Here is a 24,780-nt window from a genome sequence, read left to right as displayed (position 1 = left end):
GTGGATTTTGTATAATTTTATTTTTTCTCCTTTTCCTGTGTTGTTTTTGAATCGTATGTGGGAAAATTTGGTGTTAAGTAGTTACCAATTTCTTCAACTACCCAGATCCAACATGAATTAATGGTTGATTGACTGTGGGAAGTCATATATCTAGAAAAATCAATAATGACTCCTAGGTTGTTTGCTTAATCAACCAAGTAGATGATGGTGACATTTATTTAAACATGGAAAATTAGTGGTGAATAAGGCTTGGAGTGAAAATAAAAGAGAAAACAATTCTTTTCGATGATTGCATATTTGATTGTGAGTACTTCAGGTAGACAGATGGATAGATGAGCCTGGATCTCAGGAATATCAATGCTAGAAAAAGTACTTTGGGAGTCATGAGAACATAATATTCAAATCCTTGCAATTTATTATAATCTCCTAGTGGAAAAGTTAGGATACAAATGATGAAAGAGGATATAAAACCAAGCTCCAGGTCACTCCAGTGTGTTGAAGCCAAGTGAAGGATAAATACATAGGCAAAAAAAAAAGGGATAAAGAACAGGTAGTGAAGTAGGAGAAAAGTCTGGAAGGTAGAATGACTTAAAGCCAAGATACTTAAACAGGTCAAGGAGGGAATGGTCAGTTGCAGCTAATGTTGATGAGAGATTAAGGAAGATAGAGTTGCAGCAGTGACTATGAGTGCTGACCATATAAAAGTCTTAGTGGACTTAGTGTAGTCTCATTGAAGGGAGTTCCAGAGACTTGGAGAGTTGAGGCAATGGAGTCAGCAAGTAGAGATAAAACTTACAAGAAGATTTTCAGAGGGTGGGTTTGACTTTAAATTTTCCAAATGGCTTGCATGCTACTTGGGGGCTTCCTTTCTTAGAGTATGGCTCATGGTCTTGGCTATTGCCTCAGGTGGAGCCTAATGCCTTCCAGGAAGATCTCATAAAGTTGATAGTGAACATTTGTCCAGTTAGAAGTGTCTGTAACCAATAGCCACCTGTCCTGCAACCTGAGGCCGCACGTTGCCACTCACTGTTGGTGACTGAGGGTCTGCAGAATCCAGTATACATGCTTTCTAGTGAGCTAGCACTCAAGTGCCCCTCTGCTTCTGTTACCCCTTTAAAGGCATTCCTCATGCATTATCCTTTGAGGAGGAGGCTACCACATTACGTAGTCCTAATGGTTCTGAGTTACTCAATGTTTCCAGATCTTATCTGAGTGTTCAAGGTCCTGCGTCGAGTCAAACAGAATTTTGTAATATCACAAACCACTTAGCCTGTTTTCCAAAGAAAGCTGTGCCCCATTGTCTTTGTGTGCCTGCCTGCAACCCAAGAAAGCGTAGCATCTGACCTCAATGACAAAGGGGTATTTGCCTTACAGACACCTCAGAAAAGAAGGCCACTTGCTTGAAGTTTACTTTGTATTTTAGCCTGGCTTATTATATGTGTAACCTTGAAAAATGTTATTTAATCTTGTGAGAAAAAAATGGACACTGTCGTATCCACCTCACAGTCTTGTTATAAGGATTAAAAGACATAAACTATGCTAAGTAGTTATGAGACAAGAGAATCACTGGAACCCAGGAGGCAGAGGTTGCAATGAGCCAAGATTGTGCCATTGCACTCCAGCCTGGGCAAAAAGAGCAAAACTCTGTTTCAAAAAGAAAAAATAAAAGAGGACATCTTTAAAAAAAAAAAAAATTCTTAGTGCTTCTTTCAGGTAATGAACATGTTAAGTGAGTGAGTCCCATTGGGGCTAAACAATAGCTTAAGGGTCAGTGCAATGGAAGAAAGTCAAGGAGAGTCAGTTTGTGGGAAGGCTAGACTAAGGACCCAATGCTGTCAATACCATAAGCCCAGGCTGATCCATATGCATAAGGTGGGGTGGGATGGTGGGAGGGAGCTCTAGAGTCAAACAGAGCCAAAATATGCTTTCCAAAGGTAGGGGAAGGTTGAGGTAGGATCACTGCAGCCACTCTTCTGGTCTGAGGCACCACCATCTCATCATTCGACTATACCACCACCTTCTTCTCACCAACTTGTTTCTCTTGCACCGTAAGTCTATTCTGTACGTAACAGCCTCTACCTTTAAAAATTTTAAACCTGAAATTTCAATTCTTCCTGCCTAAATGGCTCTTTAATGACTTCCTGTTGTTCTTAAAATATAGACCAAAACTCTATAGTCCCAAAAGGTCTCCTGGTCTTATGTTGCTAGCTTCATTTTACATCATGCCCCAGGTAATTCATTATGATGATAGCCATGCCAGACTTTTGTATGTCTTCAACTGCACCATGCATTTTCCCACTTTCAGGCCTTTGCATGTCTGTTTCTGAGTCTGGGATGACCTTCCTGATGCTTCATGTGTCTAACTTCTACTTATCTTCTCAGGGTAAGGTTAAATGGTGTTTCTAAAAGCAGCAGACCATCTCCCTTCCCACCCACACCCCATGCCATCTCCCTTACACATGCACAGCACCTGGCACTTCTCACTTACTTTAGTGTACTAAACTTTTAAACACAACCTCATTTAGTTTACTGTACTAAACTTAAATATAGATTGACAAATTTTTCACCAAGTAAATGCATACCTATGTGTGTTTATTGCATATCTCCCAGTGTTTATTGCAACTTTTAATTAGATACTTGTTTGTGAGAATGGTTGTCTAATGTTTGTCTCTCCCCAGGTCTGCATGCTCTATGAGGACAGGGACCATGTCTACTTTGGTCATATTTGTAGCTCCAGTACCTAGCCTAATGCGTGGCACATAGTAATTATTCAATAAATATCTGTTGATCAGTTGACCAAATGAGTACATGAACAAAAATTAGGTAGACTATCAGGATCTCAGCCCAGTCTTAGAGGAGAATTAAGGCCTGAGTCAAAGTTACTGGGGAAACTATGGAAAGATGCTGAGGTCAGGTCTAAATTCCATCATATCAACTGGGAAGCTCAGTCTTAGATAAAATAAAGACACAAGTTGGGATAATGTGAAAACTATTTGAAAACTATGGGATCAGGGTTAAATCTACGTCCTATTAAATGAGGAGTCCAATAGAGCAGTAAAGTAAGAATTGTATGTATTAGCCAGGTACCTAGGGCTTCTTGATCAGGTTAGCAGCCTAACCCAAGTCTTTCTGGATGATAAACAGCAGCTATGAGACATTTGATGACCTAAACAGTTCCACTGTGAACTCCTCAATTGAAGAGGCATCCTAAAATTTCAGTAAATAATTGAAGGATGGATGGATGGATGGTTAGATGAGTCAGACTTGACCTAGTGTTAAAATGGAGGCTATAAGTAGATACAGGTATGAGGCATTTTGAGTAATAAGGTAGGTAACAGCCTACCAAAATAAATAAATAAATAAATAAAATTATTTGCATGAAGTGAGGTATTAGGAAGTAGTATCAAGAAGACTGAGTACTGAAAGTAAAGGAGTACTGCCAGTAGCTAAAACCAGACACAGCATTGAAGACTGGAAGCAACCTTGGTAGAGTGGCCTGCCTATTCTACCAAAGTGGCCTTTTCTACCCCATTCTCCATCATTTGATTGATGGGGAAATTGAGCCACAGAAAGGGACAGAGAGTTACCCAATATTGCTGCACTGGCCGAGCCTTGAGTAGAAGCATTTCTCAACAGAGCACAACAGTAAGGACATGGTGTTCTACCCCAGGGTGATTTATACCTGCATGCAGATTTTAGTCTGGAGTGGGAAGTGGAGCACGGGTGAGGTTAAAATGATAAGGAAATGAAATTATATTGTACTGTCCCAGAATATATTACAAACCTGGAATTAGGATATACTAGAGATCAAATAGAAAATACAGCTTTTTTTTTCCATTCCCCAGAGACTTATATAATCTGAGAACAAAGAAAGTGCTCATTTCCTTTTGTTGAAAAGACTGGGAACTTTGGACATAGGCACACTGGCCAGACCTCTTCTCTGATAAACATCAGAGTATCCAGAATATACCTGATTTGCTTGCTGACAATCCAGTCACTCAGAAGGTCGAGAGAGTGACTTAGGGCTTTGTTATTCTGTACCTAATTCTGACCAACAGAGACAAATTGGTTATGGAATTAAAGTTGTTAGGAACTTAGGAGAAAACAAACGTGTTGGCATCACGTTTGTCAGTCAGGAAGACTTAAGCATAATCGTATATACACTCTAGATCATAGAAAACAGACTTTAAAACGTGTGGTGCTGAAGGGGTGATTTTAGGAAATGGCTCATTTTCCTGCACGAAACTGTGGAAGGGAAGATTAAGGAAAGTTAAAAACTTCTCACAAATGACACAATGTACAAGAGAAGATAGAATAAACCACTGCACTAATTTACAATATCATCAACAGAGTATTCCCCTTTCTCTGCAACCTTGCCAACATCTGTTTTTTTTTTTTTTTTTGACTTTTTAATAATAGCCATTCTGACTGGTGTGAGATAGTATCTTGTTTTGATTTGCATTTCTCCGATGATTAACAATGCTGAGCATTTTTTCATGTTTGTTGGCCACTTACACGTCTTCTTTTGAGAAATGTCTGTTTATGTCCTTTGCCCACTTTTTAATGGGGCTATTTGTTTTTTTTCTTGCTGATTTGTTCAAGTTTCTTATAGATTCTGGATACTAGTCCTCTGTCAGATGCATAGTTTGCAAATATTTTCTCCTATTCTGTAGGTTTACTCTGTTGATAGTTTTGTTTTTGTTTTTCTTTTGCTGTGCAGAAGCTCTTTAGTTAATTAGGTTCCAATAGTCAATTTTTGTTTGTGTCGCATTTGCTTTTGAGGTCTCAGTCATAAATTATTTGCTTAGGCCAATGCCCAGAAGAGTATTTCGTAGCTTTTCTTCTAGGATTTTTATAGTTTGAGGTCTTACATTTAAGTCTTTAATACATTTTGAATTAATTTTTATATGGTGAGAGGTAGTGATCCAGTTTCATTCTTCTGCGTATGGTTACCTGGTTTTTCCAGCATCGTTTTTTGAATCGGGTGTCCTTTCTCCATTGTTTATTTTTTTCATCTTTGTTGAAGATCAGTTGGTTGTAGGTGTGTGGCTTTACTTCTGTCCCTGTGGAAAGCAGTTTGGAGACTTCTTAAAGAACTAAAAGCATGACCACCATTTGACCCAGAAATCCCATTACTGGGTATATACCCAAAAGAAAAGTAACCATTCTAACAAAAGGAGACATGCACTTGTATGTCTATCACAGCACTATTCACAATAGCAAAGACATGGAATCAACCTAGGTGCCCGTTAGTGGTGGGTTGGATAAAGAAAACATGGTTCATATACTCCATGGAATACTATGCAGCCATTAAAAAAGAATAAAACCATGTCCTTTGCAGCATCATGGATGTACCTGGAAGCCATTATCCTAAGAAAATTAGTGCAGAAAGAGAAAATCAAATGCCACATGCTCTGTCTTGTAAGTGAGAGCTAAACATTGGGTACACATGGACATAAAGATGGAAACAATAGACATTGGGGACTCCACAAGTGGGGAAAGAGGGAGAGAGGCAAGGGTTGAAAAACTACATATTGGGTACTATGTTCATTTGTTCACTCTTTGGGTGATGGGTTCAATAGAAGCCCTAACCTCAGCATTCCATAATATATTCATGTAACAAACCTGCACACCAACCGTCTGAATCTTAAAACAAAACAAAACAAAAGACAAAAAACACTGCAGAATTCCCCTTATTGTGACCACATTTTAAGAGAATATTCCCACAGAAAGCAAATTAATGTTCACATTTGCAGAGAAGAAGTGACCAGAAGAAGCATGAGGGAAACTTCTGAGGTGCTGGCAATGTTGAGTGTTTTGATCCAGGTGCTGGTCATAGGTGTGTGTTTACTCGGTGAAAAATTTGTCAAACTGTATTTAAGTTTAGTATACTCATCTGCATGTATATTGCACTTCAAATTAATTGTGCAACAATTATTAAGATTTAGTCTGTTTCCTTCAGGTTGTATTTTTTAAATGTTTAAATTTGCATGTTGTAACAAAAAATGTACTTTGCTTTATTTATTTAATATTCTCTTATGTGTATCATCCCATGTTATTACATGGCCCTCACAATCATTTTTGTTGACAGCTCCATAATATTCTACTATGTAGATAGACCCCAGTTTTCTTTTTGGAATTTTTTTCTTTTTATGTTTTTAACATATACTAATTGTAAATATTTATGGGATACATAGTGATGTTTTGAGACATAAAATGAATAGTGATCAGATCAAGGTAATTAGCATATTCATCATTTTGAATATTTACCATTTCTTTGTGTTGAGAACATTCAGTATCCTCTGTCTAGCTATTTGAAACTATATATTTTGCTTAACTATAGTCATCCTACAGGGCTACAGAACACTAGAACTTATTCCTTCTATCTAGCTATAATCTTGTATCCTTCAACAAATCTTTCCCTTTCTCTCTCTGCAATTCCTAACCTCTAGTATCTGCTTCCTGCTTTTTACTTCTATGAGATCAACTTATTTTAGTTTCTACATATGAGTGAGAACATGAAGTATTTAACTTTCTGTTTACTGCTTATTTTCCTTAATGTAATGTCCTCTAGTTCCATTTATGTTGCCATAAATGACTGGATTTTATTCTTTTTATGGCTGAATAGTACTCCTTGTTGTATATATACCACATTTTCTTTATTCATCTGGTTTTGGACACCTAGTTTGATTGCCTGTCATGGTTATTGTGAATACTGCTGCAATAAACATGATGCAGATGTCCCCTCAATATATTGATTTATCTTCCTTTGGATAAATGCCCAGTAGTAAGATTGCTGGATCATATAATAGTTCTATTTGTAGTTTTTTTGAGGAACCTCTATACTGTTCTCCATAGTGACTGAACTAGTTTACATTCCCACCAACAATGTATAAGAGTTGTTATACATCCTCCACATCCACACCAGCATTTGTTATTTTTTTTAATAGCCATCTTAACAAGGGTGAGATGATACCTCATTGTAGTTTTAATTGGCATGTCCCTGATGATTAGTGATATTGAGCATTTTTTATATATTTGTTGGCCATTTGTATATCTTCTTTTGAGAAATGTCTGTTAAGATCATTTGCCCATCCTCACCAGCATTTGTTATTTTTTTTTAATAGCCATCTTAACAAGGGTGAGATGATACCTCATTGTAGTTTTAATTGGCATGTCCCTGATGATTAGTGATATTGAGCATTTTTTATATATTTGTTGGCCATTTGTATATCTCCTTTTGAGAAATGTCTGTTAAGATCATTTGCCCATTTTTTTAGTTGGATTTTTATTTGCTGTTGAATTGTTTGAGTTCCTAGTATGTTCTGAATATTAATTCCCTGAGGGATGAATAGTTTGCAGATACTTTCCTTCCATTTTGTAGGTTGCCTTTGTACTCTGTTTATTGTTTACTTTTCTGTATGTAATTTTTTGGTTTTATATAATCCCACTTGTTTATTTTTGCTTTCTTTGCCTATACTTTTAAGGTCTTGTTCATAAAATATTTTCCTAGATCAGTGTCATATGTTTGGTTTCAGACCATTTCCCTTATGTTTTCTTCTAGTAGTTTTACAGTTTCAAGTTTTACATTTATGTCTCTTATCCATTTTGAGTTGATTTTTGTATAGGGTGAGAGGTGGGGGTCTAGTTTCATTCTTCTGAATATGGATGATCCATTTTCTTAGCACCACTTATTGAAGACACTGTCCTTTCCCCAGTGAGTGTTCTTGGTGACTTTGTCAAAAATCAGTTGACTGTAGATATGTGCATTAATTTTGGCATTTTAAAAAATATTATTTCATTGGTTTATGTGTCTGTTTTTATGCCAGTACCATGCTGTTTTTGTTATTACAGCTTTGTAGTATATTTTAAAGTCTGTTAGTGTGAAACCTCTAGCTTTGTTCTTTTTGCTCAGGACTGTTTTGGCTATTTGCGGTCTTTTGAGTTTTCATACAAATTTTAGGACTTCTTTCTATTTCTATAATGAATGCCATTGGTATTTTGATAGAGATTGCATTCAATCTATAGATTGGTTTGCAGAGTCCGATTATTTTACCAATATTAATTCTTCCAATCCATGAACATGGGATATCTTTCTACTTGTCTCCTTTCAATTTCTTTCAACAGTATTTTTGGTTTTTCTTGTAGAGGTCTTTTACCTCCTTGGTTAAATTGATTTCTAGGTATTTTATTACTTTTGGTAGCTATTGTAAATGAGATTGCCTTATCGATTTCTTTTTTGGGTAGTTTATTGTTCATGTATAGAAACAGTACTGATTTTTGTATTTTTTAGGTAGTTTATTGTTCATGTATAGAAACATTACTGATTTTTGTAAGTTGATTTTGTATTCTGCAACTTTACTGAATTTGCTTAGCAGTTCTAGGAGGGTTTTTTTGGTAAAGTTTTTGGGTTTTTCCTATACATAAGGTCATGTCATGTGCAGACAGAGACAGTTTGACTTTCTTCTTTCCAATTTGGATGCCCTTAAATTTTTCTCTTGCCCAGTTGCTCTGGCTAGGACTTCCAGTACTGTGTTGAATAAGAGAGACCACAGCTTTCTTTGCCATGCCTGTGTGGTTAGACAGATACATCGCTCATGATTTTCACTTTTATGAAGAACACTGGAACCAACATCTTTGAATATAAAGCTTCATTTATATTTAAAGTTATTCCCTGAGAAAAGATTCTTAGATGTCTGGACAGATAAGACTGAATTTCTTTAAAGTGAAGATACATATTTAGAAATTACTCTGAGCAGTATTAGCCTCATCAAACCTTTGCCCTCTGCTGTATTCAACAATCATGCACAGAATTGGCAAGTTTTCTAATATATTACTTTCAAAATCTTTTTTTGCTGTTGTTGTATTACCATGAAGTAGAAGATCATTCTAACCATCTATAGTCTCCTGGCACCTCTCCCAGTCTACACAATTTCTCAATGATAGTCATTGTGACACTGTACAATCATTTGCACGTCTTCTTCGGTGTTCTGGGTTTCATGCTTTATTTAACAATCTCAAGCTCTGTAAACCAAAACATAGGGTATGGTGCTATTGGAATGGAAGCCAACAGAAGCTGAAAAGCTTTGTCCAAACATGAAAACAGAAATGAGTTTGCTCACTTTAATTGTCATATGCAAGATTTAATTTGTAACTTAAGCTTTTTGTACATCACATTTAGAGCAATATCCTTTACTGTTACTTTTTTTCTCAGCCATTTTTCTTTTTTTTTCATCTTTTGGGTATGTTCTTTTAAAAATCTTTGTTATTGAAATATAACATGCTTCAAACTTTGTGTGAAGATTTTATATGAATGATTCATATATTTGAACATTTTTTTTACATTTCCAAATTATCTACTTTATAAAATGAAATAATTGTTTGTTTTAAAGAGAGATACTTATAGTTTTTATGAAGAAGAAAACACTTGTTCCAAAGAACAAGTCATGTCAGCCCAACCTTCTTTCTTTAAGACAGTCTTTGCACTGATTGGAGAAATGCAATAGACAGAGTATCAGTATCTAAAAGGAATTTGAACCTATTCTCAAGCTCAATTCATAAGCAGTTTAGGATATTAGTAATTAGTTCAGATTCTGATTAACAGATGAATGTCAACCTGGAAGAAGGAATCTAGTAAATGTCATAAGGTTCCACCATTGGCATTATCCAGATTGTTACTCATATTAATGATCTGGATGAAATTAAAGAAAAAAATGATTTCTAAAATTTTTCAGCTTGTGGAGACTGTGATGATGGGCTGTAGTACTTGGATCAGTTGAAGAAGATGGAAATTGTAGTGGTAAATATGACTCTGTACTTGGGTTTCAAAAATATAGCCACACTTGTACATGTAGAAGCAGTCTTCTAACCAATACTTTTATTTTTGGTTAGGGGAGACGGATAAACACTAAGATGTTGGCTATGTTAATAGAAGCCCAATATAAGTAAGGATAATAGTGATAGTCTAGATAATCATGTATCAATATAATCATGTATCAACAAGAGCATGTATAGACTCCTGTTTTGTGTTCTAGTCACCGCACATTAAGAGGATAAAGTGGAGTTTGTCCTAGAATGAGCAGCTAGGATAGCTCAAAAGACTTGAACTCTTATAATATGAGGAATTGATAAAGAAGAATGTTTACGAGCCCGAGAACCATCTTTCATTATCCAGACCTCTTTTTTACACAAGCAAAAGCAGACTTTCTGTGCATTTTGAGGAAGAGAATCAAGACTATTGGCGATAACTATGTGATTAATTATGGGGAGTCATACTTGGACGTAATAGAAGTGATCATTTCTAGCATTCAGAGGTGTACCTAGATGGAATAGAATCTGCCATAGACATTGTCATGTCTTCTCTACTTCTGGATACATGGGAGGATTCCATTTCTCCATCTCACTAAAATTAGGCATGGCCATGTGTCTGGTTCTAGCCAATAAAACATGCATAGAAGTGAAAGTGTCGCTTCTGATTCAAAGCATTTGATTGATAGTGCTTTACCCTTTAGCACTCTCTCCCCTTGGGTTAAAATGGACGTAACAGCTATGATCTCTGAGTGGTTACAATGGTCAGAGTGTCTCCCAATCACCCCCAATCTCACCCCTTAGACCCAGCCACACACCTACATTGGACAGGTAGTTTGAATGGAAAATAAACCTTTGCTGTTTTTAACCACTGATGTTCATGGGTTTTATTATGGCCTCCTAACCTTTCCTATCCTGCTTGCCACCAATGCCTTCAAGATGCAATGGTTCTTTGTGAATGAGCTGCAGCAAGACAAGAATTGGATGATTGACAGATTTTTGGTTCAGCAACTCACATACTTGCATTCTTTGCATTTTACTTTCCTTGCTACACTGAATTCAGACTGTTGTTAGGGGTATAATTTAGTCAACTGGAATTTCCAGCTGGTTCCAGGACCTCCTGGGAGATAATCCCAGTAAAGTGGGCAGAGATAATTCTCTTCCTAAGCACACTCTTCATGAACTCCACTGTGTGCCCAGCAACATCACACATTTATGAATCCTTTTTACTTTGGCAACAGCTAACAACAACTAGATAGTTCACCTAGCAAAGATTCTATTGCCACACACATTATTTATGAAGGCTGCAAGGCCCACACAAGAGCTCAGGGGAAAAGTAACTTTTGAACATGAACTTTGCAGTTTGAGTTTGACATGTTTCGTATAGACTGGACTATTGCCAAGTATCTCTTCCCGTCTATGCATGTAGATGCATTATTGCTAGTAACAAAGTTTCCCAAGGATGCCCTGCTTCCATCTGCTCACTCATGCAACTGAACAAAGCACACTGCATACCCCAAGTACCCACTAAGTGTTATTGTTAAAGATGATGAGTGCTGGGAATTATCTGATATGTTTATAAAGTGGTTCTGTCTGGGAATGAGGTTTATGAGATGGTAGGAGCCAGGAAGTGAACTGAATAACATATGTACCTAGGCTGAGAAAAAAAATAAAAAATGGAATTAAAAGGTGATCCGATGGGGAAAAAAATGGAAAGGGCAAATTTAAAATTATAATTAAAAACACATATGCATGCATATATATGCAAATATATATGTATGTTTGTCTTTATATAACAATTTTATATAACTCACAGCTAATTAATTGGCATCTCATTTTTGTTGTTCACAGGAGACCAAAATCAACTGTGTTCGTCTGGCTACAAAAGGTATGTTGGCATCTGCTTGTCTGTCTTCACCTGTTCTTCAGCCATTTAAGTATTTCTTTCTAGCCACACAGAGAAAGTTTAGGCAACAATAACTCAAAACAAGAAAGAATTGTTATTTTCACTGGAGTCATTTGCATCTAGAACATACATTCTAGGGTGTATATTAGTAGCACAGTGCGTAAAACAGAGTAAAAGTTTAAAACATATTTACTGAATGGATGGATGGGTGGATGAATGTATGGACTGGTACATTGATCAGTGGAGTGACGGATATAAATTTACTCAAATATTCTTTTGATATATGTTTTTCTTACATTTGGGTCTATGTTTATGTGGGTATTTTTTAAGCATGTCTATTAGACCCATCTACTGAGTTTTGTACTTCGTTCAATTGGTACATGGCTTTCAAAAATGAGGTGATTGGTACTGGGGCCTTTAGTAATGAGAAGACAAACGCTGCATTATTATGTAGTTGGCATTTTCAACACTTATCCCCAAAACTAAGGCAGCATTGTTCAGGCTCATCACTTTTGTTTTCCTAATTATAATTGAATTGCCTGGCTCTTTCAATTGGTACATGTTTCTGTTTATTACTCTTTTTAAAAAACAAAATCAATGAATGGTTTGCTATCATTTAACCTATTACAGGGTTGAATAGTTAGAAATCAGATTTATCTTTTTGTTACAGAGTTGATATTTTTAACAGCAAACCCTCCCCATACACACACAACAAAATTGGGCAATTCTACTCTGTTACCTGAATTTACTGACAGCATACGTAGTTGCATAGACTGCTTCCAAGAAGATAAAAGTTGTAAACATAAGTAGGCATATAACCACAGATTTAAAGTGCAGACAAAAGCAACGACCCAAGTATGCATGTGTATGTGTGTAAATATATAGACACATGCACAACGCACAAAACCACACAGAGGAACATACACACACACACAGGCAGAGTGAGGAGAAAAAGAGAGAAAAAAATCTACAGCTACTTGACAAAATGTGCACCAAGACCCATCACACATGACTTTTATAACTTTGAAAAAAAATTAGCCCAATATGTAGGCACAAAAGAGAAGATGCAGGAGGAAGAAGAAAACAGAAGCACTAGGGGTCCCTGTGATAAGAAGTCACCCTGATTTCACATAAGTCACAGAGGGTGGCATGTCCCTAACTTGTTCCCTCTCAGAAACTCAGGCTCCTGGATGGAAAGAGATAAAATACTCTCTGTGAGGCAAGGATAATTGATGGCCTGCAAACAAAAGTGACACAAATCACAGGTCTTGGCAGACTTTTCCACTGAAGAAAACAGATAATGTAGAATCAAGAACACCATCAATTGGGTAGCACTAGGGCTCTAGACAGCAATCGGGATGGCTAGGTGTTTGCAGCCTGCTTAAATAAGCAGCTGGAGAGGGAAGGAAACTCACAGAGAAACCTCTTTCACTATGGTATGCTCTATGGCTCCTCAGTTGGCTTTCGATTTCTAGACCAGGAGAGGTGGATGCAATGGATTTGCACTCCATGGGGTAGGTGGGATTCTAAGGACACCCTCTGGGATGTAAGCTCTATAAAAGGGTAGCTGGCTGGGTCATAATTTCTGAACTGAGAATTGGAAACATGAGACCTGACAAGCAATAGGACCATATGGGGACAGTGGGAGAATCTCTAAAACTATACTCTCCTGAAAACTTCAGGACTGCAGTCCTCAGAGGCACAGAAGCCCACCCTGCTGGGCTTCTCTAGAGTTGCATTGCTGATGTGCAAGAGAATTGCAGTGACATTTAAAGAATCAGACAGAAGAGTTCTCTACCTCTCCTTAGCATAAGGGCTTCCCCTCTTGCTTGAGCTTTAGGTTACCATCTTTCCTTAAGTGAATGGAGTGTGTATGCAGGTAAAGTGAGTGTGTGTGAAAGGATAGGAATGCATGAATGAGTGTGAATGCCCAGATGTCCAAACCCAGGCAGGCTTCTGAGAGGTCAGGGTATTAGGGAATCTGAGCATCCGCATCCTGGTTTTCCAATTTGGTGAGATCCAACACTTAAACCCAAAGAAATGGGGCTCCAGTAGCACTTGGGAATGGGGTAGAGAACTAGATAGTGCAGAATGCCAGTTGGACACTGTTCAGTTATCCCCTCCCACCACATCAGATAAGAAGGATGCTTGGGGAGCATAGGACAAAGGGAAGCAGACCTGTGTTTGATGAGTGTCTACTTGGTACGTGGTACTATCCTTGGAGTATCTAGGATTGATTAAAGGCAAACCCTATCTATTATAAATCCATCCACTGCCTGTGAGGAGTTTCTATCAAGAACCTAAAGCTGGGAATCAATATTCTGTTTATCCCATCCCTTCCTGACCACCTGGATCAAATTTCCTCTAGGCAGGCTTGCTGAAAACAGTATTCTTTTTAACACAGGAAGATACTGAGAATCCCACAGACTTTGGAAGCATACAAAGTCCCAGAGATGGGTCATCAGTCTCTCCCAAGGCTCTTACCTCTCTCTGTCATCACGGCACCTGCTTCATGGGTCTGATGGAGGTCATCCAGACCCTGAAGTTCATATGTCAGACTCGAGGCCAGTACTCTGGTGATGAAGCACCTTGCTGCTGTCTGGTCCCTGACCCTGGAGAGTCCAGCCACTGTCTATGACCAGCTACATGAATCCCACAGAACCAGATGGTTGCCAGTTGTAACAGCCCTGAGCACTCATTCAGGATCATTCTAACTTGACCCCAAACCTAGTACCCCTTACACAAGAATATTAGACACACACCTAGCTCCAGCATGTGTCTCCAACCCTTTCCTTTCTGTAATGTTGCTACTAGTAACTCAGGATCTAATTTAATACTGCCCAGCTTGGAGGGTTGCAAAGTAATGGACCTGTATTAGTTTCCTGTGGCTGCTGTAACAAAGTCCTACAAATTGGTTGGCTTAAATAACACAAATTTATTGTCTCACAGTTCTGGAGGTCCAAAGTCTGAAATCAAGGTGTCTGCAGACTTTGTTCCTTCTGAGTGTTGTGAGGAAGAATCTTTTCTACGTGTGTCTCTTAGCTTCTGGTGGTTTGCTGGCAAATCTTTGGCATTTCTTGGCTTTTGGAAGCACCACCCTGATCACTGCCTTACCATCACATGACATTCTCCTTGTCTGCTTGACTGTATTCAAAATTCCCCTTTTCATGAGGATACTACCACCTAATCCAATAAGGACATTTGATTAGGGTAGCAAAAAGCAAGGGAATTTCCTTGAATATAAGAGCTAAAAGACATTTTGAGCACTTTGCTTGACACACTCTAGACCTGGAAATCCATCTGATCAGAGCCATAGAGAGAAAACTGCAGCCAGTGGGTAAACAGGCATTAAGTGATGGTTTGGATTTAAAACTATTATTCAGACTCTGAAAGGAAGACAATAGAAAGCCACAGAGCAAAAAAGAGCAATTTAAAAATCAGGTTTTGTTCTTATCATTAAAATAGGAAATGTTAGAAAGGGCAAGTGAGCAGGAGAATCATTTAGAACCGTTAACAGTGTTTATCCTACCTTTGGAAGATTAGGGATGGGCTCAACATAGGCAGCAGGTTGAAGATGTCAGCCACAGGTGCTTAAGGTGATCCTTTAGAAAATGGAGCATGTGGAAGCTTGGGGTAGGGACTTAGACTTCAGAGGTGCTAATGCTCAAGTAGAGAGAAAATAACCCTTCCCATGGGAGGTACATTATCCCATCTGGCAGAAGACGCCCCAGGTTGCAGCTGCTAAAGGAGGTACCCAGGTATCTCAATTCATGTCCTCTGGCTGAGACAGAGCAGGCCAAGGGAAAATTGTTTCTGACCTAGTTGTTCAATTCTGGAACTATATTGGTCAGTCCCCCTTTGAGAAACTGGTGCCCAGTTCCATCCAAGTTCTCTTACCCATTGATGTCCTGTCTTTCTAATTCTTCCGTGACTCCTTTCCTGTACTCATCTGTTCATTTTGCTACTTTTTCTTACCCACAGGCCTTGCCCCACCAGTCTTGCCTGCATGATCTGATCCCTTCCTCCCTCCAGCCTCCTCTAAGCTTCTATCCTTTTATTCTCTTATTACACTCTGGCACACTAGTCTTCTTTCAGTTCTTCAGGCACATCAAACTCCTCCCAAGCTTGGGGCCTTCGCTCATCTTGCCCTCTCTCTGAAATGCTTTGGCTACTATATGTGTCTCCTTAATAGATAAATATCTTAACAGATAAGTATCTTTAAGATGGCATCTTAAACCTTATGTCCTCAGAAGACCATCCTGACCTCTGTTTTAATGTATATCTCCAATTTTCCACTCTCACTAAACCCTGTAGTTTTCCTTCATAGCACTAATCACAACTTGCAAATGTATATATATAGTCTGCTTACATGTTTAACGTCTATCTCCCTGCTAGACTCTAAGTGACGTAAGTGCAAAGACTGTACTTATTTTGAGCACTGTTGTATTATTCCCAGATCTTAGCATATACTGGTACTCAATGAAATGCGTTGGATGAACAAATGGATGGATGGATGGATGGATGGATGGATGGATGGATGGATGGATGGATGGATGAGTGGATGACTAACAGGTCATTATTCTTCCATGGCTTCATTTTTTTCAAATGCGAGTTACATGTCAGGATTGTTCTCTTAAAAGATAGGAGTAAAAGTGACAGAGGTAAAGGGTCCCCTATGGGATCTGCAATCCCCACTAACAAGAAGGCCAGCCAGCCTTTGTTTCTGTTCCTGCTGTGATAGAGATCTCTCTCCCCACCATGGAGTTGCTTCACACTTTGGACACTTCCGTTTGAGAGGGCTTCTATGTTATGAGTCCAAACTGGCTCCCTGTTATTTTTCTGCCCATCAGTCCTTGAAGTCAAATAGATTCTGTCTACCCTTTCTCCTTCCAGAAAATGAAATTTGCTTCCTCTGACCTGCTCCTCCTGCCTTGGTTAGGGTCAGGAAGGTGCATGCTTGCTTCTTTCCATTGGGTGGAACCACTCTGGCTGCCAGCAGGCAGCAGCACTCCCATCTTGTCTCCAGCACCAGCCGTCAAGGGAACACAGCTGGCTCTGCAGACTCCCGCTGGGTGCGCCCGAGTGGCAGTTAGAAAAATCAGCTTTGATTTGATTTGCAAACTGAGCCGAGTCATTGAGACAAAATAAACCCGGAAACCCATAAAGCCATTTGCAGAGTTGCTTTGCAGAAGACAGCCACAGTTTTAATCTAGTAAACACTCTCTAACGATCCCATTAAAACAACCCCCTTGGAGTGGGTGCTGAAAGCTGAACTCCAGCATAATGAAGCATGGGATGAGGGGCCAGTGTCACCAGTAGTTTTGTTCTGCTTGGTGGCAGCGATGGACTAATGCCATTTTTCCGACAGTGACAGCAAGAGGTTTGGGCGCTGGCTTTTGTAAATATGCCTTCTTTTCATAAGAGCTAAGCCTGAGGTAAAGCATTTCATCTGGCATTTTCCTCTCCCCTTTCCATAATGGATTCTCACTCCTGCGGGGACCAGCAGGTACACTAAATAGCCATTTTTCAGTGAGATGCTCTCATTTTACAGATGCTAAGACTGGGAACCAGAGGAGGAGTGATGTGTCCATGCCTTGTTTATCCACAGAATCACAGCCACAGGTGGTGTGATAATCCTCTGCTATCGATAGGCAATGCCCACTCCCATTGATACAAGCCTATGTGGAAGATTCTGTTTTATATAGAAAGCTTCCTTGAGAGGTTGCGTGGAATAATTGGAAACTAGAAACACCTGGATTCAAATCCTGTCCCCCAAAATTTAGCTGTTAGACCTTGGACAAGTCAGTTAAGATCTACGAATCTGTCCCTTCACTTTTAAGCCTGAGATCGGTAGTCCTTTCTACCAAGTATTCAAGAACATAATATATAATTATATATATATATATTTCCTTCTTTCTTTCTTCCTTTCTGAGTCTTTAATGTGGGACTTGGAGACCCAGACCTACTAAGCACAGATCCTCTCTCTCCGTTCTCTAAGGAAAAAGCCAAAGCCCAGACTCTAGTCACTGCTTGTACAGTTCTACAAATCAGCCGTTTGTCAAATGGATACAGGTTAGATCCAAAGTGAAGAAACCGAGAGGGGACAGGAGTGATGTTGGCCTCACTTTTCAGTACTTGACCTTCCCATTGATAGGTTGTTGTCTCTAGATGAGATCCTGCAGAGCAATAGTATTCTTTTATGGACATGTATAGGATTGTGGTCATCCCTTTTCTAGCCTTGACTATGACACTGTCCTTTCTTCATCACCTGCCCAGCAATTTCAGGAGGGACCCAGGAACACAGCGTGTCCAAATCTAGCTAGAGCAACCAGGGTAGGGGCCATAATGGGGAATCACTTGTGAGAGGAAAGACTCTAGTGAGATAGTCTATTGGAAAGCTGTTGATTGTTGTTCAGTCTTTATAAATCTTGTCAAACTTTTGGAGGTGAAAGCTCAGACTGTGTGGCTGGAGGGTTTGGGCAGGACAATGCTATTCTTCCTTAGCTGAGTCCCATGAGATACATTTTCCAGGATTGGGATCCTCAGAGTTACATGAGTGTAACAAATTCTCCTTGATTTGTGGCCCCCTTTGCTCTCACTGACTGTCTTCTAGGTCCTAAAATGTCAATGGAAAAATACAGATTTTCCTAAAGGTTTTGCAAGAAGTTGGAGGAAGATAACTATATCATACGTACACATAAAATAGCCTAAATATGACCTTTAAATATCCCAACTCTTTCTTTAATATTTTTCTTGCTACAACAGCTGGCACATCTCTCTAGCCTTCTGTTCCTTTCCCTCTGTGCTACTCTCTAGTTGTGCTCAAACTTCCCCCGCCACACACACCCCTTCCATGCTCCACTTCCATACCCCACTCAGGAAGACAAAAGCTGGTTTGATAGAGTTCAGAAAAACAAGTGAGGATTAACTCTTGCCATTCAAGCATGTACCTGCGGAGTTCCAATCCATCTTTCTCAACTAGAAATAAGAATTATCTACTCAAGATCTGAGAGACACCTGAGTTGACTTGATCGCAAGTCTGTTATTGCAAAGCAGTTGCATCTTCTAAAGGAAAAGGGGCCTTTTAAAATTGGGAGTCCGGGAAGGAACATATTTGGGGTAGGCTGGAGACAAGGGTTATAAATAAAGAGAATAAAGCTCTATTGGAGATTTTAAACCCCACTGATGGGGTCTCAATGTGATGTTTGAAGGGGGATTAAAAGGGATTTGCAAAAATTAACCACCTGTTGTGTGCCAGTCACAGGGCTTTGTGTGCTGACACAAGGTTTCAGTGTGATGACAGAAGTAAAGCCTGGCACTTAGCACACACTAAATAAATAGTGGTCATCGTTATTTCTTAATGATGGGCCAAATGGGCTCAAGGGGTTAAATAAGGAGCTCAAGTTTCCTCAGAATTGGAAATCAGATCTGATTCCATCGTGTTAATAACATAGACAGGTGAGATTCATTGACCACTGACACGATGCTCTGTCTCCTACCTATTTGTTAACCTCTTCCCATCCCTCTTTTCTAGTAATAATTGATAATAGAATATTTAGCATGTGATGGTCTTTGGCCTGTCTCCAGGAGTATTCAAGCTAAGTCCTGGAGCAGAAGGTGAGGTGGCTCAAGAAATCCTCAACTTTCTTCACTTCCACAACATATTGAAGCTAATAAACCAAAAAATTAGTTTTTCTTCAGGGTTGTCTGCTCCAGGGCCATCTGTAGCCCAGAAGCATCTCTCTGCACTCAACACTGATTGCTTTAGAAGGGACAAGAGTCAGAAGGGAAGTCTGAGGCATTCGGCATTCTGAGCTCCTTCTTTGCAGGCTAACACACACACACACACACACACACACACACACACACACACACACTGTACAGGGCCTGGAAACAGTAAAGAGAATGAATCCTCAAAACATGAAGTGGTCAGGGGACCAGGTGATGCAGGAGAAAGCAAGAGACCTCTACCTCGGCAACTGGATTAGTTAGGCTAGGCTAGGCTTTGCTGCCATAACAAGCTAATACCCAACTCCCAGTAGCGTAATACCACAAAGGCACATTTGTTGCTATGCCATCTAGAATATATGTGGTCTCAGAGAACCCCTGAGCAGGAGAAGAGAAAGCATGGAAGTGGCAACTTGGATCTTAAATATGTCACTTGCATGCCACTTCCACTTACGTGGCCTTGATGAGAGCTAGTCACATGACAACAGCCCAACTGCAAGTTGACTGGAACTCAACTTGCCCAAGGATAGATGGAACAGACACTGGTAAACATGAGACATCTCTAGAACCATATATGTAAACAGGACCTTTTTCTGTTTCTGCCTCCTTTTGTGTTTTGCTGAGATCCATGATCCATCCCACTATATTCTGCCCACCAACTAGAAAAATCTCTCCCCATTCCTGCATTTATCCAGCTGTCCCGCTGTTCCTACCCCAGGTAGCTGAGCATTACTGCTAAGCACAGCATGGGTTGCAGACCTGGAGGATGGAGTGGGGAGGTACCTCCTCTAGGCCCACCAACCCAACTAAGGCTTTAACTCTTTTCCATTTGATCCTCAAAATGACTTCATGAAATAATTATTACCTCCACTTTATAAGTGGAGAAACTAAAATTTAGAAATGTATGTAATTTTCCAAATGACACAGCTAGTGAGTGAAAAATACTGAATCAGACTTTCATGTATTCATTTACTTTTCAGTAAGCATTTATTGAGTACAACTTAGTATTGATATGTAATCCCACATTCCCTAGTGGTTAAAAACATCATCTTTAGATTTGGATGGTCTTTGATTCTAGGTAGGAAAAGGTACTAAACTATTCTGTGTCTCTGTTTCCCCATCTATAAACCAATGACAATAACACCACTTATGGCTGGGTGCGGTGGCTCACACCTGTAATTCCAGCACTTGGGGAGGCCGAGGCGGATGGATCACCTGAGGACGGGAGTTCGAGAACAGCCTGGCCAACATGGAGAAACCCCATCTCCACTAAAAATACAAAATTAGCTTGGCATGGTGGTGCATGCCTGTAATCCCAGTTACTCAGGAGGCTGAGGCAGGAGAATCGCTTGAACCCGGGAGATGAAGGTTGCAGTGAGCCAAGATCATGCCATTGCACTCCAGCCTGGGCAACAAGAGTGAAACTCCATCTCGAAAATAAATAAATAAGTAATACCACTTACTTCACAGGGCTAATGTAAGAATTTCATGAGCAAATGTATCAAAAGTACTTGATATAGTACCTGGCTTGTAAGAAACACTCAACAAATAGTAGTTCATGGGAGAGGCAACGAATAAATATAAGTCCAATAAGGGCTGTGGTCAAGGCAAAATCAGGATGTCACTGGTGGGCAAGAAGGGAGACATAAATCAACTTAGGGTATGCTATTTCAGAATGTGTGATCACTAAGATAAGGTTTGAAAGAAGAGTGACAATTATCATGTTGAGCAAGGTTGGAAAGTAAGTCAAGAAAGTCTACAAGCCAAGGGAGTAGGTATGCAAATCACTGAAGGCAAGCGAGCATGCCACTGAATTTAAATGGGGCAAGGCAAAGGAATGATGGCTAGCAGGCCAGTGTGACCAGATGAGGTTAGGAGTGATCAGGGGCCACCCAGGACTCTGTGTAGCCCCACTGTGTGTGTGTGTGTGTGTCTGTGTGTGTGTGTGCGCGCACGCGCGTGTGTGCGCACACGTGCGCGCACATATAAAAGCATTGTCCTTAGATAGTGGAGCCCCTGGAGGTACTTAAGCAGACTTCCTTTTTGGGGAAGGACACCCTAGTTATAGTTTAGAAAATGAATCAGAGAAGGAAGACTAAGGCAGGGAGAAGGCTACAGAATGGGAGAGCAGTTAAGAGGCTGCTAAAGGGGGCCAAGTGGGAACATGTAAGTCATCTCTTCTCTCAAGCCTTGCATTTCTTTTACTGACATGTGAGGGCGACAGTCTTTGTCTTGCCTACCTGAGAGCATTGGGGTTAAAAAAAAAACCCCTAAAAAATAGCTACTTAGAACAGGAGTTAGCAAACTCCTCTGTAAAAGGACAGATAGTAAATATTTTCAGCTTTGCAGGCCTTATGGTCTCTGTCACAACTACTAAAGTTTGTCATTGTAGCTCCAAAGCAACCATACGTATAAGAATATGTATAATAATGAGTGCAGCTGTGTTCCAATAAAACTTTGTTTATGGACACTGAAATTTGCATTTTATATAATTTCCATGTGTCACAAAATATTACTCCTCTTTCATTTTTTTCCCCACCATTAGAAAAATGTAAAAAGCATTTATAGCTCATGGCTGCACAGAAAACAGGGAGTGGGGGGCCAGATTTGGCCCACAAGTCATAGTTTGCTGACCCCTGACTTAGATTGTGCTTTTAAAATAGCAAAACTTTTCATATTTTTAAGGGAGAAGTATTATGATTACTATTTACTGGTGGTTAAATTTTATAGTATTTCATGGCTGTTGATCAAGTTTGCCATCTGTGTTATTTTTGAAATTATGTATTTTTTGTTTATCAGTTGGTCTGGAGTACTCTATCTTCTCAATTTTGCATAAGAACTTCCTGCAGTTTTGTTGATGGATCACTGGAGAAAGCTGCAGTCCCTGGACAAGCCTAAAACACCTTTCAACCTTTTGTATGTTTTTCTTTAGAGAGGTGAGGGGTGGATTTGAAAGGATAGGAACATTAAAGGCAGACAAATCAGGGTTTGAATACAACCTTTACCAGTTTGTGACCTTGAACAAGTTTTACAAATTCTATGATTCAATGTTTCTTCATTCATTCTTCATTTATTCAACAAATATTCACTGAGTACCTACTATGTGTCAGGCACAATGCAAGGCCACATGAGTACACTAGTAAATGGGACACCGTGTCTGCTTTCAAGGAGACTACAGATTTAAGAGAAGGCATCCACTTCTAATACGGTGATATTATTGCAATAAGAAGGGAAGATTAGGGTGTTATGGGAAGACAAGAAGGGGCATCTGTCCCAGATTCACTGATGTACTAAAGACTCCCTAGAGGTAACAGGTTATAAACTGACACCTGATGGATGAGCAGTTATCAGCCAGGTGAAGGAGCAGGAGGGAGTATATCCCATGCAAAGTGACTCACCTAAGGAAGGCTTACATACAAGAAGGTGGAGGGCTGTTGATAATGGAAAGCTGTTATCATGCTTGGGACAGGGTGGGCAGTGGTTGTGGAGAGAGACAAGACCGGGGGGGTGGGGGCAGGAGATTCATCATGGAGGGCCTGTGAGCTGAGTGAGGTGGTTTGAAGTTTACCTTGGGGACAACGAGGCAGCACTGATGTATTTCAACTGAAGGATGGAGAGTAAGACTGAAGGGTAACAAGACTGGAGGCAGAGAGACCAGACGGGAGGCTGCTTAAATAATCCATGTGAAACACAAGGGTGACTTGAACAAAGTGAGAATGAAATTAAAGAGAAGGAAGCAGCTTCAAGAGCTTTTCTGGGGTAGAATTAATAAAGCATGGTGATTGATTTTAAGAGGGACATCAGAAAAAAGGAGGGCTCTCGTGTGTCTAGACTGAGAAGCTACATGGATGGTGGCACCATTTATGCAGAAAGGGAAGTCTAACAGAGAAGTAGTTTCGGTGGAAAAATGACAGATTTATTTATAATCATACTGACCTTTCTGGGTTATTCTAAGTCTTAGAAACATTATATGTGAGGCACCCAGAAAAGTACCTGGCATGTCGTGGGTGCTTGATAAGTGGTGCCTCTTACTCTTGTTTCATTTTTTAAAAATCTATTTCAGGCCCTGTTTTGTTAAATCATGATGTTCTTTTGCTATTTAGTGTGAGCTCTTCAGAGCCACAAGAATTGCAGTTTTGTTCACCGTGCCGCACGTTTTCATGTGTGTTTCTTTCTCTCCTTCTCTTCTGCATGCTGCCTGGGGACTGGCTTCCTTGTGGTCAGCACCAATGGGCAGCGCCCAGGTGACCCCGGGGACTCCACTCTGCCTCCTCACCACAGGTGATCACCAGAGCCCTGGGCGGGTGGGAGGGGAGAGTTGCCCACGCTCAGTGGGTCCTCCAGGCCAGGTGCACCAGAGAGGAACCAGCAGTCCCTCCACCCCACCCACCCACCCCTCCACCCATTCACCCATCAACCCACACATTCATTCATCCACCCATCCATCCATCCCTCTATGCATACACTCATCTATCCACTCACCTGTTCATTCCTTCTACTAATGCTTACTAAGTACCTACTGGGTGCCAGGCACTGTTCTAGGCACGGAGATGTACAATGATGAGCAAAAGAAGATATGTTCCAGTGCCTTTCCAGGAGAAGAAACAGTCACTGGTCCAAAAACTACACAAATAAATTTGCCACTTCGAGTGGTGTTACAAAGGAAAGGTACATGGTATTCAAAATAAACAAACCCATGTGCAGCCAAGGGAGTGCTTCACAGGGGAAGCGACAGCTGAGCTGTGATCTAGGTTTGGGAAAAAAGTTGACGTAACAATTCTGTGCTTAGGAAATGAGAAGCTGTCACTATGATCAGGTCTACCATTTGTCCTGACAATTTACCCATACCATGATCAGCCTGACTTTTCCTATCTGTTAAAAGGAATAATCCCACCTACCCCTTATGGGGCACCATTTACATTGTAGACTGTACACATGCAGAGGCCTCTGAGACTAAACAAGATAATAAATGTCAAAGGAGCTGCCATGGGTACGCCCAGTCCAGAGTCTACATTTGTTTGAAGTAAATACCAGCTCCTTTCCTCAAGTATACCATAGGTGGAGCTCATTTCACATAAATGTGTGCCATTCTTCAAAGGACGCAGAGCCCACTCATGTCAGAGGTTGATGTCCATCGTGGGGCTCAAAAGACAATCTGCTGACCTAGAGACCTCTTTATTGCAGGGTCCCTTTTTAGTCAATGGGAAGTTTCTTGGAGATTTCAAACCTTTAACTATCGCCTCTCTCAAAGTCCTTGCCCAGATAATGGTCTCTGGTATACTAATCCCTGAACGGTCAGTTTATCATGGTGGAGAAGGAGGTGCAGCAGGGAGACATCA

General features: G+C 40.0%; 1 protein-coding gene across 6 annotated transcripts in view; it reads left to right on the top strand.

Moving 5' to 3' along the window:
• PTPRT (protein tyrosine phosphatase receptor type T) overlaps nt 1–24,780 on the top strand; it is a 1,130,568-nt gene that overhangs the window by 914,612 nt on the left and 191,176 nt on the right. For all 6 annotated transcript variants that reach the window (XM_024238852.2, XM_063720525.1, XM_054542313.1 and 3 more), the window contains exon 13: nt 11,659–11,695. In XM_024238852.2, coding sequence (XP_024094620.2) covers nt 11,659–11,695 — 37 coding nt within the window. The remainder of the gene's footprint in view (nt 1–11,658; nt 11,696–24,780) is intronic.

Source organism: Pongo abelii, chromosome 21 (genome assembly GCF_028885655.2).
Source record: "Pongo abelii isolate AG06213 chromosome 21, NHGRI_mPonAbe1-v2.0_pri, whole genome shotgun sequence".
Lineage (NCBI taxonomy): Eukaryota > Metazoa > Chordata > Mammalia > Primates > Hominidae > Pongo > Pongo abelii.
Note: the sequence above shows the minus strand (reverse complement) of the source record. Positions and strands in the feature narration are given on the sequence as shown.